The sequence below is a fragment of the Eumetopias jubatus genome, unplaced genomic scaffold (assembly GCF_037043125.1).
Source record: "Eumetopias jubatus isolate StellerSeaLion01/CBP00866 unplaced genomic scaffold, mEumJub1_p1.0 scaffold_8, whole genome shotgun sequence".
Taxonomy (NCBI): domain Eukaryota; kingdom Metazoa; phylum Chordata; class Mammalia; order Carnivora; family Otariidae; genus Eumetopias; species Eumetopias jubatus.
This window is the reverse complement of record NW_028274814.1, coordinates 47,998,067-48,011,508: the sequence shown is the minus strand read 5'-3', so window position 1 is coordinate 48,011,508 and position 13,442 is coordinate 47,998,067. Positions and strand designations below refer to the sequence as shown.

The 13,442-nt window shown below is 33.7% G+C and overlaps 1 protein-coding gene across 1 annotated transcript; it reads left to right on the top strand.

Annotated features, from left to right (window-relative positions):
* Positions 1 to 2,091: 2,091 nt before the first annotated feature.
* Positions 2,092 to 12,683, top strand: LOC114221613 (killer cell lectin-like receptor 2). The gene is made up of 7 exons (XM_088025555.1): positions 2,092 to 2,226; positions 3,823 to 3,922; positions 4,204 to 4,287; positions 5,694 to 5,801; positions 6,386 to 6,537; positions 9,799 to 9,905; positions 12,498 to 12,683. The coding sequence occupies exons 2-7, from the start codon at positions 3,832 to 3,834 to the stop codon at positions 12,622 to 12,624; spliced, it is 669 nt and encodes a 222-aa protein (XP_087881681.1). The 5' UTR covers positions 2,092 to 2,226; positions 3,823 to 3,831; the 3' UTR covers positions 12,625 to 12,683.
* Positions 12,684 to 13,442: the final 759 nt, after the last annotated feature.

Below are 13,442 nucleotides of genomic sequence, written 5' to 3'. Positions count from 1 at the left end.
TAAAAATACATTGACATTGGTTGCAAAAGTGTGTGGGTGTTTTAAAGACAGAAAGATCTTTGTGTATGTCTTTATAATTAACTAATAGTGATAGCCTAATTTCTCAAAATAGTTAGAAAATTAAAAGTCAACCCTAAAAAAAGTCATATGCCCATAGTCTGACAATAATACTTTATATTTTTATTTGCTATCAATACTGTTGATAAAATATTTAAAGACATATAGTTTGATAGGTTTTCTAGAACCTATTATATCTATTTTCATTATGATAAACCTGGCATCTTATTTAAAGGCCTAACAACTAAAATTGCTCATAAGTGCTTTTCATTGGTGGTTTGCCCCAAGATTTTAGGGGTTGACCTGTTAATATTAAACAATGATAAGCAAAATCTATACAACTCTTAAAAAGATCAGAGGCAATACATTCCTGTAAATGTATGCTAACTTTTAGAGTCAATTTTCCACTTGGCTCCTAACATATACAAATGTTATTCAATACCACCTAATAGTTTCTGATCCTAAGGCTCAATCTCCCAGCAGACTCATTTGCATGGAAGGTATTCTGGATATTGCTGAAGAAGATAAGATGGGACTTCCAAAGTCAGTCATTTCACTCAGCGGCTGCTTCAGAAGCAGACAAGTATTAACCACAGTCAGGTCTTAATGCCCCACACCCCAGAAGACAGCACTGCACTGAGAGTTTAGAAGTCATACTATTCACCCTCTAAAACACACATTCACAGTCAGTTTGCTGGCTTACATCTTTTACCAGTAAGGTATATAGCATTTAGTAGCAAAAAAAGAGTTATCAAATATATTTCTGTTAAGTGATGTATTTTGGTATTGGGGAATTTGACATAAGGCTTAGATAGAAATGTGCAACTGCTATACAGAGTAATTACACCCAGCACCTGGAAGATCTTAGTTCATAGGCATGCCTGAAGACCATGTTTGCCTTTAAGAGAAAACCCTGTTGCATGGAGAATTTGCAGAATGCTTTCTCTCTTTATGTCAGAAACATACTTCCTGAAAAAATCTGATTAGATCTTAGCAAAGAAACAGAGTGATCCAAAGGAAACTTACAAGAAAGAAAGCTAGATATTTTCACAGGTGCTACTACCATTATTTAGAAGAGGATAAGACATTTGTGTTTTGGGGGTGATGGAAAAGGAAGCCCAAACCACAGGAGAGTGTTTTGAAAAGACTTCACTTGGTGTAGCTGGCATAGAGGTGGATTTCAGTTGTTATTACTACATATTTCTAAGAAGAATTTTAAAGCAGAAGAGCAATGGGGTCCTTGAAGGGCAGAGATTAATGTGATTGATATGAAAAAAACAAAACAAAACTGCTTTTGTTTGTGCCTAACACTGACTTCTAGGGTTACGTAGCGCTTAGAGCTGCTCACTGAATTAAACTCATAATATATTTTTAAACATGCTCTGATAGAACTAATAGAACAAATGAATTTGATGTTGATGCTTTAAAAGGGCTACTGTGAAACGTATTCAAAATTTTGTGTCTCTATGTTTCTGTCTTAATTTTTCAGGCAGTTTGAAGAGAACACCAGAGAGAATTAGAAATGTGATGTTCTTCAAATTGTTTATATCTCAATTTTTAGGTATTTAGATTTACTGTAATATATTAAGCAATCTGGCTATCCTTAGGATGTTTGTTAAAAATAAGGGCTAAAATGTGTGTACCTTTTGACATTCTTTAGTTTTACTATATGTATGTAACAATTGAGAACTTATTTTCACTCCATAAAAAGAAAACATATGAATCATGTCAGGTCGAATATAGATATTCCCTTTTTATTTTTATAATTTTTCAATTTTATTGTTAAGCCTTTCCTAATCTCATGAGATTTTGAGAAGGCTTTTTTTTTTCCCCAAGATTCAAGGTAATTGCTAAATCCCAGGTTTAAACTGATCCAGAAAATGTGTCCAAGATTTCGCATTTGAGTTTTCTATGTCTCCTGTTGGACACAGAGTAGAGGGCAGGAGTTAATGAGATATTGACACCAGTGGTTACTGTGTGGGGGATATCTAATGTCACATGATCATTGGCATTCTTTCTTCCGACAGGGTCTCTCTGAGAGTCAGTGAAGCATATCAGCAAGTACCTCCTGGAGTCAAAGCAGAGGTGAAAGACCCGCAGAGCCAGGACATCATAGCTGTGTTTCTGACCACGCTATTTCTCCAGCTGGTGAGATCCCAAGGCACAGATGTAGGTACTGCAGCCTGCGAGCTTGTGTGACCCATGTTTGTGCTGTCCCATTGTGGAGCAAAGAGGGATAAAGTAGAATTTGCTACAGGAAAGCTATGTAGGAAGTTGGGGGGGGTTGGAATGTTGCAGAAAATAATTGACTTTGGGATCCATGTTAACTTATATCTAATGTTAACTTTAGTCTACAAGTGAAGACAGGAATGGATTAGAGAGTGGGTCAAAATATTTCTTATGTAGAATATGATTTTTTTAATCCTTAGATATTTTAATGGATATTTAATTCTTTTTTAGACAATATAAACCTGTGTTTTTTTCCCTTTTATCTCTATGGATGTTACCTAACCAGTTAGCAATGCATTATACAAAGCTTACATTCTCTCACCTTTCAGTTAAGTATAATAAAAAAAAAAGTTTTCGTTTTGAAAATATGGTTTTCTATCAAAACAGACCCAGTTTTATATTTGCAAATTTATTTTTTTCATTATTTTGTTGTACAGATATTCAATTAAAATACCATTAAAGAGAAACCAGTTAGCTAGGAAAACATGACATTGAGACAAGATTTACTTTATGATTTGGCACTTGGGTAGAGAGAATATTTATTGAAAAACAAATGGCAATGTGTTTATACATTATATCATCATAGACGATTGTTCAAATAAGTTTCCCAATATTATAAAGTAATGAAATGGTAAAATATTAAGATATTTTGAAAACCCAAGAATCAAATCTATTTAGGAAGAACAGTTAACTGGTTCTTTCTACATTTACCAAAAATATTCTTTTGGGAAAATGTTTTCTCCTCTTTAATCACTATGTATTTACTTATATTTTAGGGGAGAGAGTTCATTAAGTATTTTTTGAAAGGTATTGTTTATACAAGTTAAGTGTAGGTGCAAGATCATTTATTTGGATAAATATACATAAGCTATATATATGATATACATACTTGAATTAAATAAATATTTATATATATATTACATGTCTTGGAGCCTCAGTGTTCTTCATTTACAAACAGAAATGAAATCGCCACTGTGCAGCATAGTTGTTCGAATGACAAGTTATTCCTCCCTCATTTAATATTACTTCCTAAACTCCCTTTCCTTGAATCCCATGATTTCCACATTTTCCTCATTCTCTGAATGTGTGTGTCCTTACTAAAGAGGGAGTTACTCTTTTTGGTGTTAAGATAGTGCCCATTGGGGCATAAAACAGGCACTAAGAGATCAAACATAATTTTTCAAAAGATGATATAAATCTAGATTTTTAGGGGAGTATGGAATATAATGTACATTTTTAAATTTTGGCAATGAATTAAGTTATTTTAAAAGCAGTGAAAGCTTAACATCACATGTCCGTAAACACTAATGGACCTTTATTTAATTGCGTAGGATTGCTGTTATAAGGCATTACAAAAAGAAATTAAAAACAATTTTCTTTCTAATATTCCCAGATAAATATTTCCTTTACCTTGCTTATTTCAGATGATCATGCTTCTCATTCATTTAGTTGTCCCTGTTACTTCATGATAAATAATGTTATTTTCATGCCTCGTGAAACATGGCATAGGATTTGAGCTGTGTTCTTTGACAGCAGTCCTCAAAAATGAGCGAGGAGAGAGTGACGTATGTGGAGCTAAAATTACCCCATTCAAGGGAACAGAAGGACAAAAGACGTCCAATGGATAAAAGGAGAGGTAAAGGTTTTTCGGTTTGTTTTCTTGTTTTCTGAAAACGTTATGATGTAAAATAAGAAAAAGTGAAATCATAATACTCATGCCTATACTTATTTGATATTTTATGTCTGGCTCTTTATATATCAATGGGTATATTTAAATGTAATATTCAGTGAGTTTTATTATCACAGTGAATACTGACATTCATTTTAATTCCAGAAGGAATTTCCATTTCGTTCTAATTCTGGGAGCTTTGCTATGCTCGGTGTTTACTATATATTTTGCTTTCTGATTTTGTACAGAATTTCCATGGTATACGGTTGCATTAACCCTAGGAGTTATATGTTTTCTCCTCCTGCTGACAATCACAGGCTTAGGATTTATGTGTGAGTATTGGACATACACAGTTCTTATGAGAGCAGTGAGCCAGAGTGATAAATGAAATGTTATAACTACTGAATTTCTGTGGAACCCTCGTAAATCATAAAGTCCTATAGAAATGTTAATAATCATGATGGCATTGATGATAATATTGATGATGATGATTTTATTATTTTGTTATCACTTAGTTTTTATGCTACACAAAATAGGGTACATAATAGTTGTAATAGCACAAAATTTGGCTGAAATGTACAGTGAGGCTTACACATTTATTCATCCTTATATTTTGTGTAAAAGGAGGTTTTCTGTATAATCAGAGAATTGGAAAAATCTTTACTTGAATATTACATTCCTTTTCATACTGCAAAACTGCTTAAATCACAGAGGAATATAAGGTTGATCTATTTTCTATATCACTTTATATTTAATATCAATTTCCTATTTTTTAAAGATTTTATATTTTTATTTGACAGAGAGAGAGTGCACAAGCAGGGGGGAGCAGCAGAGGGAGAGGGAGAAACAGGCTCCGCGCTGAGCAGGGAGCCCCGACATGGGGCTTGATCCCAGGACGCAGGGATCATGACCTGAGCTGAAAGCGGACACTTAACCAACTGAGCCACCCAGGTGCCCCTTAATATGTCTTTTTAATTCAGATCCAGTATATGAACATTGGAATGGATGGCTGAATTGAAGCAGTAGTTATATTTATTGCAATTGACTACATTAAGAGACTGTGCAATTAATATTGTTGGAGTTTTACAAGTAGACATTGAATTTGGCTGAATGATGGTGGGTGGTAGCAGAATTGGAAATTAAGATTCTCAGTTGTGTAACAAAACCTTAAAGGATTTTTCTTTTAATATTCACACACTTACAGAGCAATATACTTTATGCTTTTACGTTTTTTATTTGTGAGTTTTGGGAAGATATTGCTATATTTCATATTAGAAGTAGCTATCTGAGCTATCTTGGTCCATGTAAATTCAATGAATCAACTATAAGTTTATCCTAGAAGAGAGTCAAATCACTGTATTTGGCTTTACATGCAAATACTCATTGCTAAATAAATACTAAATACAAAATCTCACCAACTTTGAAAACTTTATTTGAAAATTAGATGACATAGAAACTAGTTAATGTTTTATTTCAAGTTTATATTTTCTGATTTATATGTTTATATGTTTTGTGTTAAGTTTATATACTTAAAAATAATGGATAGTAAGTTATATTTTCATTTAAAAATCTGTTTTATTTTCTGATACTTCAAACTATTTTAAACTACCATTTTTTCTGATCGTACTTTCATTTAGTCAACAACATTCATTATGCCATTTAGAATTAGAGTAAGCAAGTGTAATAATGTGATCTATGAAAGGCATTCATGATCTTATTTTTATAATATGGATTGAAGTTTTTCAGAAGTGTTTTGCACACACTATGCAAGATATGAACAATACAAAAGAAAAAAGTGCTTCCTTAGGAGAGGCTGAAGATCACTCTATTTTATTGCCTATTACAGGTATGCGCTTGAATACTTACAGTGATAGTTTACAAGTGTTTTTTTTTTTTCATGGAATTATCCCCTCTGTCCCGTTTCAATATATAATTAAAAATTCTATGTTGTGCTTTGTCAGGTCCTTTAATTTTGCTCACCTTTTTAATTTTTTTAAATCAAATCAATTTTCTTCATAATAGCTAATCTAAATCTTGACTTTCACAAAGTCATGTTGATTTGATTATTTGAGTAATTGATGATCATGGATGAATTTTTCCCAATATAGATCCCTTGGAATTAACACCATCTCTGTATATTCACTTTGTGGATTTCTTCCTGCAAAGATAGCTGCTCCACATGGCTGCAGTTTATTTGTCCTTGAGAAGTCAAAATTTCTTAGTGCAATCCTAACAATGGTCTGAGGTCTGTCAGAGACAGTCCCTGGCTCCACAATTTGGCCAAAGAGCTATTCCCAACATTAGACTTTTGGGAAATGGGAAAACCATCTATTTTTGGTCATTCAGTCTGAAGTAAGCAAGAAATATGTGGGAAGTGCAGGTCTCTAAGTGGTCTTGTGGTTGAGAATCATGGTGGCTTTTCTTTTCAAGATAAAGACTATGACTCATTTCAAGGAAGTTGGTACTGCTGTGGAAAAAGCTGTTACTATTTTTCAAAAGAAGAGGAAACTTGGGAGAGGAGTAAGAAGTCATGCGAAGACCTGCGTTCTAGTCTCATTAAGATTGATAATAAAGAGGAGCAGGTATGTCTAGTTTATTGAACCTGATTAAATGCTTTATGAGAAGTCCTATGTCTTGAATTAGGATAGTTATTTCAACTTTCCTCCAATATTATTTGGCCACTTTGTTTTGAAGCACTTGTTAATCAGTGTTGATTTCTCTGGAGAAGAGACAAAGGTGTAACAGAGACCCAGAAGAACCATTGTTTTTATTTATTTATTTTTTAAGTAGGCTTCAGTCCAACCTGGTGCCCATATGGGGCTTGAAATCATGACCCTGAGATCAAGACCTGAGCTGAGCTTGAGTCAGGTGCTTAACCAACCAAGCCACGTAAGCACCCCAAGATCCATTGTTTTAAACAATGAACAAGAGAAATGGCTCTGCTGTCCCATTTCATTTTCAGTCTTTTTATTGCATGTGTTGCATCTTCACATTTTAATGTTTATCACATGGTTCAGTATTTAGCTTCTCAGGGCTAATACAGGGCAAAAGAAAAACTGCCTTCAATGGTGTGAGCAACCTAAAGAGATAATTCTTGTTGTACTGAGTTCTGTTGTTCCTTCTCTCAATATTTGGAAGGAATCACACTTGTAAGAGAAGATGAGTCTCTCACTTTCATGCATGGCCATGGGAAAAATGATAAAAAATAAAGATTGAATTTACTGGAGTGATTCTTTAAAGATGAACTTTTATTTTACATATAATCCAGAATGGCAGAGGAAGCATCTCTTTTCTAGAAGAGATAATCTAGATCAAATTTGCCATCCCTTATAAAGTTTAGGACTATAAAGTCAATTGAATGGACTCTGTAGATTTCCTTCTAATGATTCCATTTAGGCACCAAATTCCAGTTACACTGTTTAGTCCTAGCAATGTTACTCCTAGTAGTATCTTGTGAAGGTTAAGTTAAAGGCCCTATATTCAAAAAACAACAAGAACACCACCACTCAGGGGTGCCTGGTTGGCTCAGTCAGTGGAGCATGTGACTCTTGATCTCAAAAGTTGTGAGTTCAAGCCACATGTTGGGTGTAGAGTTTACTTAAAAAAGTAAATAATAAGTAAATAAAACAAACAAAAAATGCTTCTGTTTTCTTGTGTATAAAATTCTTATTAAAATAACAATATGAATGAATCACTTTTACCTATATGAAACAGATGAACTAAGTAATTGCATAAGGAGTCAAATTTTAAAAATCCAGGTACATCTTATTAATACCTTGATTAATTTAAACCTTAATTGTTATCAGTCAGTTCCTAAAAGATTTGAGTTTTCTTCTCTCAGAAATTAACTTTATTTTTAATCTGTACTTTCCCTGTAATTTCCAATTCAGGGTTCTTCAGTTTTAGTCCTGCCATTGAAGTTTCTATGCTTCAGAGTTTGAATGAAACTTCTTATGCTTGTTATGTCTGTATTTCCATGAACTAATCTAGAGCCTTTGAAATTCCTTGAGACTTTTGCCACTAGTTAGAACAAAAGCTGAGTTTCATGATCTATTTAATCTGATAGCCTTGCTTTCAGGATCTAAACTGGAATACTGATGCACTATACAAGCCCTGTAACAGACTTTGCTGTAGAACAGCATTACTCTTACACTAATGGTTTAGGATTTTCAGTCTTTTGCTGTTTTACAAAGCCTAGAACTGTAATGAAATCAGTGTCTTAAATCCACTGATACAGAAAGCTGAGATTGGCTTTTATGCATTTATGTATACCCCTAAATCTAACAAAAATATGTGAGTGAAAGAATCAATGAACATTTAACTTTAGTATTTCTTCAGAGACCTAGAAATGATAAAGTATATTTTTGTGACACTTATATAATACCCATCCATTTTCCCTACTCTAAAAGATACACTATTGAGTTTTTTTCTTATACAATTTAATTATAGTGAAAAAAATATTGGCGTGTGTATGTATGTGTGTCTGTTTGAGAGGAGAGAGAAAGAGTGGGAGAGAGACAGAAAGGGAGAGGATTTGAGAGAGAGGGAGAGAAAGAGAGACAGAAAGAGATAATAAATACATTGCTTTTAGGAAAGAACATTAGCTTGTTGCTTCACATTTGCATCCATAAGGGAACGTTTAAGTGAATAAAATATGCCAGTTGGAATAATGATTACAAATAATTTACAGTTTTTTTATGTTAAAGATATTTCTTACCCTGAATTCATTATTCAGTGCACAAAATTTTCAAAACTGAGAGTATGATTCCCACTTTATAGTTATATATAGTTACAGAATATACTCCATATAGTTATGGAAAATACTCAAGAAAGTTTTTTTTTGTTTTTTTTGCTTTACTGTACATAGCAAATAAACGACATAAGCTCTTTTAACACTTCTAGGTATAGTTTCTTCATTTTCACTGCTGTGTAAGATTCCACAGTGTGATATGCTTCATCCATTTTCTAGATGATGGGAATTTCAGTTGTTTCCAGCTCTTGTTGCAATGAATAGTCCTTCATTAAGCATTCTTAGACATATCTCTGTGCAACATTGTTCCATGTGTCTTCTCTTCTTTTTATGACAAATCATCCGAGGAGTGGAATCAGTGGTCAATAGTGTTTGTACAAGTTCAATTTTATATGAGAATTCCACATTATTTTCCAATATGATTTTAGCAATAGTTTTAAAGATATCTTTGATCTCTACTATCCCACAAAGTTGGTGTTGTTATTTTTATTCTGCAAATTGAATAGTTGTAAAATATATCCTTGTGACTTTGATTTGCATTTTCCCGATCTCTAGTGAGCTTGGCTCTTTCTATAGTTATTGGCTATATGCTTTATTTATTTGAAATGTGTTCTTATGTTTTGTCCATTTTTTTCTTATTGGATAATTTTATTTTGATATTGTTTTATAGCAATATCTATTTGTTCTTTAAATTATTGCAGATGTCTCCAGATTTGAAGCTTGTCTTTTCACATTCTTTAAGGTAAAGAAAAGTTCTAGGTTTAGTGCAATCCTATTTACTTTTCTACTTTATTATATGTGAAGTTTTTAAGTCCATCGTGTCCCTTTCTGGATAGCTTTCATTCAATCACTAAGAATTGAGTGATTCGTTCATTGAATTCTTTCCATATCCATTTTTTCTCTGCACCATGGTCATTCGTTGAATCCTTTCCATATCCAATTCTTCTCTGCACCATGGAGAAAGTAGCTTGCCTCCTCCATTTAGCATAGTGGCATTTGAAGATAAAGGTGCCCAGTATTTTGTGAGTCCTCTGTGGGTGAAGTGTTTTCATTGATGTTATGAATAATACCAATAATTCTAATTTTCCCGCAGAACATCATTCAATCAAAAATAAAATACAACTATTGGATTGGATTACATAAAACAGGAGCTAAGACTTCCTGGAAGTGGCTGGATGGCACTCTCTTATCTCAGATGGTGTAAGTTTTCATGTCACAGTTTTCCCATTCCCTTTCCTGCTCAGGAACTGCCTGGTAGATTATAGGTCAAGAAGAGGGAAGGTTCCTTGGGGACTTCAGGAATATCTTGAATCCCATTTGATCTTGCTTCTCAGATAGGCAACCAAATGCAATATCAGGCTTCAAATAGACCAAAGAGCATTATTTATTCCCATGTTCTTTAATGGAGGGTCCTTCTAAACACAGTAACGTGACATTTTGCTTTTGTGTCTTTCTCTTGTATGTTCTGTGATACTGGCATGTTCACTGCTATGGTTGCAGGAAATGGTAAAAATATAATGAGGAAAGAAAAGTTGCATCTAAACCCAGTTCTCTCTGTCATTGCAACTTGTACCTGTTTACTTTGTATCATTCAAGAACTAATAAGAAAAGAGCTTTTTCCAAATAAATCCTTTAGTAATCTTGTATCTCTAATGTGGTCACTTACTGTCTTTCATGCTATTATTTCACACAAGTCCACATAATTTCTGGTAGTCATGTCTCATTAGTAAATCCCATACATTTGTTGGTTGATGTCCAGGAAACTAGTTTAGAAAATGAAGCAAACAATCTAACTAAATCTAAGTAACATGGGGGACAGTATGAGAGACATAGGATATTTAACATGCTGTTTATTGATGGCCTATAACACATCAGGCACTATTGTAGTCATTGAAGTTACAGTGATGAATAAAATATGCAACAGTATCCTCCTTTAATGGATAATACATTCTAATGCAGGCCTGATAGTGCTGGTAGGATGAGTGAGGACAAACCAAATATGCCAAGTAAATTATATGGTACATTAGAAGAAGATAAATGCTATGGAGTATTGTGAAGTCTCTTATTTTTTTTTCTATATCATAGTGTCTTTTGTGTATGAAGGTAAGAGAAAGAGATTTCACTGTTTTAAATGAGATGGTCAGAGACAGCCTCCTTGAGAAATGATATTTGTACAGTATCTTGAATGAGCCAGGTCTGTGGATTACCTGATGGGACAGCATCTTAGCAGTAGAAACAACTGGTGCAAAGACTCTGAAGTAGGAGTGTATTTGGCATGCTTGAGGAAATAGCAAGAGGGCCTGTGATGCTGGAGTAAAGTGAACAAGGGGAAGAGATGTAGGTCAGAGAGTTAATGATGGTGAGAGTGTGTAGGACATCAGAAAAGAGTAAAAACTTGGATTTTTTTCAAGAGGGCAATGAGAAGCTATTAGAGCATTTTGAGCAGAAGAGTGACAAAAGCAGGCTTCCTGTTTTAGAGACTCCCTCTGGACACTCTGTTGAGATTACTTGATGTGTGTTCTTTTGGGGAGGGTGCAGGGATTATAAATTAGGAGGCAGGAATCTACTTAACAGTCTGTTGGAGTCATCCAGATGAAAACTGGTGACTTGATGATGAATGGTAGGGTTGGTGCTGGTGTAAAGTGGCCAGATTTCACATTTCTTTCAAAGATGTGTGAGAGACAGACAAATCAGGGATGCCTCTAAGGGTTTTGGTCCAGAAGTTGTAAGATTGATGTTGCCATTAATGTTAATATGGCATAATTGGAATTCAGTTTTAGATACAATTTTAAATAATCTATTAAACATTTAGCTATGTATGGGGGTATCACATGGGGCATTGTGATACATGATCATGAGGTTCATGTGAGAGGTCTGTGCTGGGGATGCAGATGTACACAGCTGTGCGCAGACAATGTGATAAATAAGAGGGTGGAAGTTATTCTCAGGAAATCTAAAGCCTGAGCCCTTGGACACCCAAATGTTTAAGACAATGATAAGATAGCCGGGAGATGAAGATAGCCAGAAAATATCATTGAGAAAAGTGCTTCAGAGACAGGAGTAAAACCAAGAAGGAGCAGGTAGGGTAATGGAATCCCTATAAAATAAGTACAACTGAAACAACAGCAGAATTTAAAAGGTTGGTGAGTTCTCACTGACAATTTTACTACTTGAAATTGTTACTTCCTATCAGATATATTCATGAACATTTGGAGGAAAATTAAAACTAAGTAAATTTTTTTTCTGTATACTGTAGCCTAGGCCCCCCCCCAGATACCTGATTCTCATTGCCCAAATTTGCAAATTTTAATGCTTTGTTTGGTGTGGAAAACATTAGGCTGAGTGGGGAAAAGTGCACTCTGTCTTAAACGCATATGAGCACCTTCTGTGATTAAAACGAGGTTAGCACTGGAAATGCATACTCTGTGCATACTAATCTGAATCATAGGAAACTGGAAATATTTTATATGTAGTTACAGTATGTCACATAATGAATTTATTATATTTGGTCCCTTCCTAGAAGTTTCAGGAGTCTTAGAATTTTTCAAGTGTACATGTCTAACCCATGTATACATCCCAGTCTATACTAGTCTTTCTACTTCTTCCCTATCTCCAAATGTCCACTGGCAACATTTCCATTAATTTTAGATACAACTACACTTTATAATCTTACAGCTGTATGTTTGTCACATGATTTATATGTCCATTGAAATAATTGCACATATGTTTTAAATTCGTGGTAAATTTTGCCCGAGAAATAACTTTCTAAAATAAATATATTCTCTGATGCAGGAATTTCCAGCAAAGTTTAATGGATGTAAAATGTGGACACCTCAAGTCATCGAAAATTTTTACTGCTGATTGTAGTAAACCCTTTCGTTACATTTGTGAAAAAGAGTTCACTGGCCCTGATTATTAAAAGAATTACTGTCATCAAAGTTTTAATGTTTTCTTTCTTTAACAGCTATTAGGGAAACAATTTAGGATATTAACTCAAATTAGCCCAATATGCATGATTTATTAAGGGTTATGATCATTCAAATATTCCTCAACAAGGTTAAAACTCTAAGGTTTATAAATAGGAATATTATATATTCAAAAAATAAGTTTATTGTTTAGAAATTTCAAGAACCAATCCACCAAAGAATGTGAAACAAATTCATTTTCACTGAGTATAAGATTTTACATTTACAAACAATTAAATGATTCTGATATAAATAGGTTATTAATACATTCATGATGAACAAGTTCTCTTTATCCATCTTGTTCCCAAGTCACCTAGTTCCCTTCTCATAGGCAAACTTGTAATAGTTAGATAGTATTCCAAAGATATTCTAGGAAAGTACAGCCATATGCATGCTATCTGCTAAACAAAATGTTACATAACTACAAACAATAGTATTGCTTCTTTACATTTTTGTTTAAAAATATATCATGCAGTTTGTTCCATATCAGTACATAGGAGCTGCATCACTGTAAGCAGTTGCAAATGTTACACTAAATGGATGTACCAAAAATTTATCTAACAGTTTTATTTCCAATCGGTATTTCAGTTTGTCCCAGAATTTTACAACTGTAGAAAAATGCTGGAATGAATAGCACTTAATACAGTATTTTTTGCCTATGTATGTGTATATATATATATATTTATATATATGATAAATCTCTAGCAGTGAAATCTCTGTAGCAAAAGATGTGTACATTAAATTTTAATAGACCTGTAATATTTCAGTAGAG

Coding starts and splice junctions, on each gene's coding strand:
- LOC114221613 (XM_088025555.1), top strand. CDS start 3,832: ATGAGCGAGGAGAGAGTGACGTATGTGGAGCTAAAATTACCCCATTCA. Junction 4,288..5,693: donor CACAGGCTTAGGATTTATGT/GTGAGTATTGGA, acceptor TATGGATTGAAG/TTTTTCAGAAGTGTTTTGCA. Junction 6,538..9,798: donor TTGATAATAAAGAGGAGCAG/GTATGTCTAGTT, acceptor ATTTTCCCGCAG/AACATCATTCAATCAAAAAT.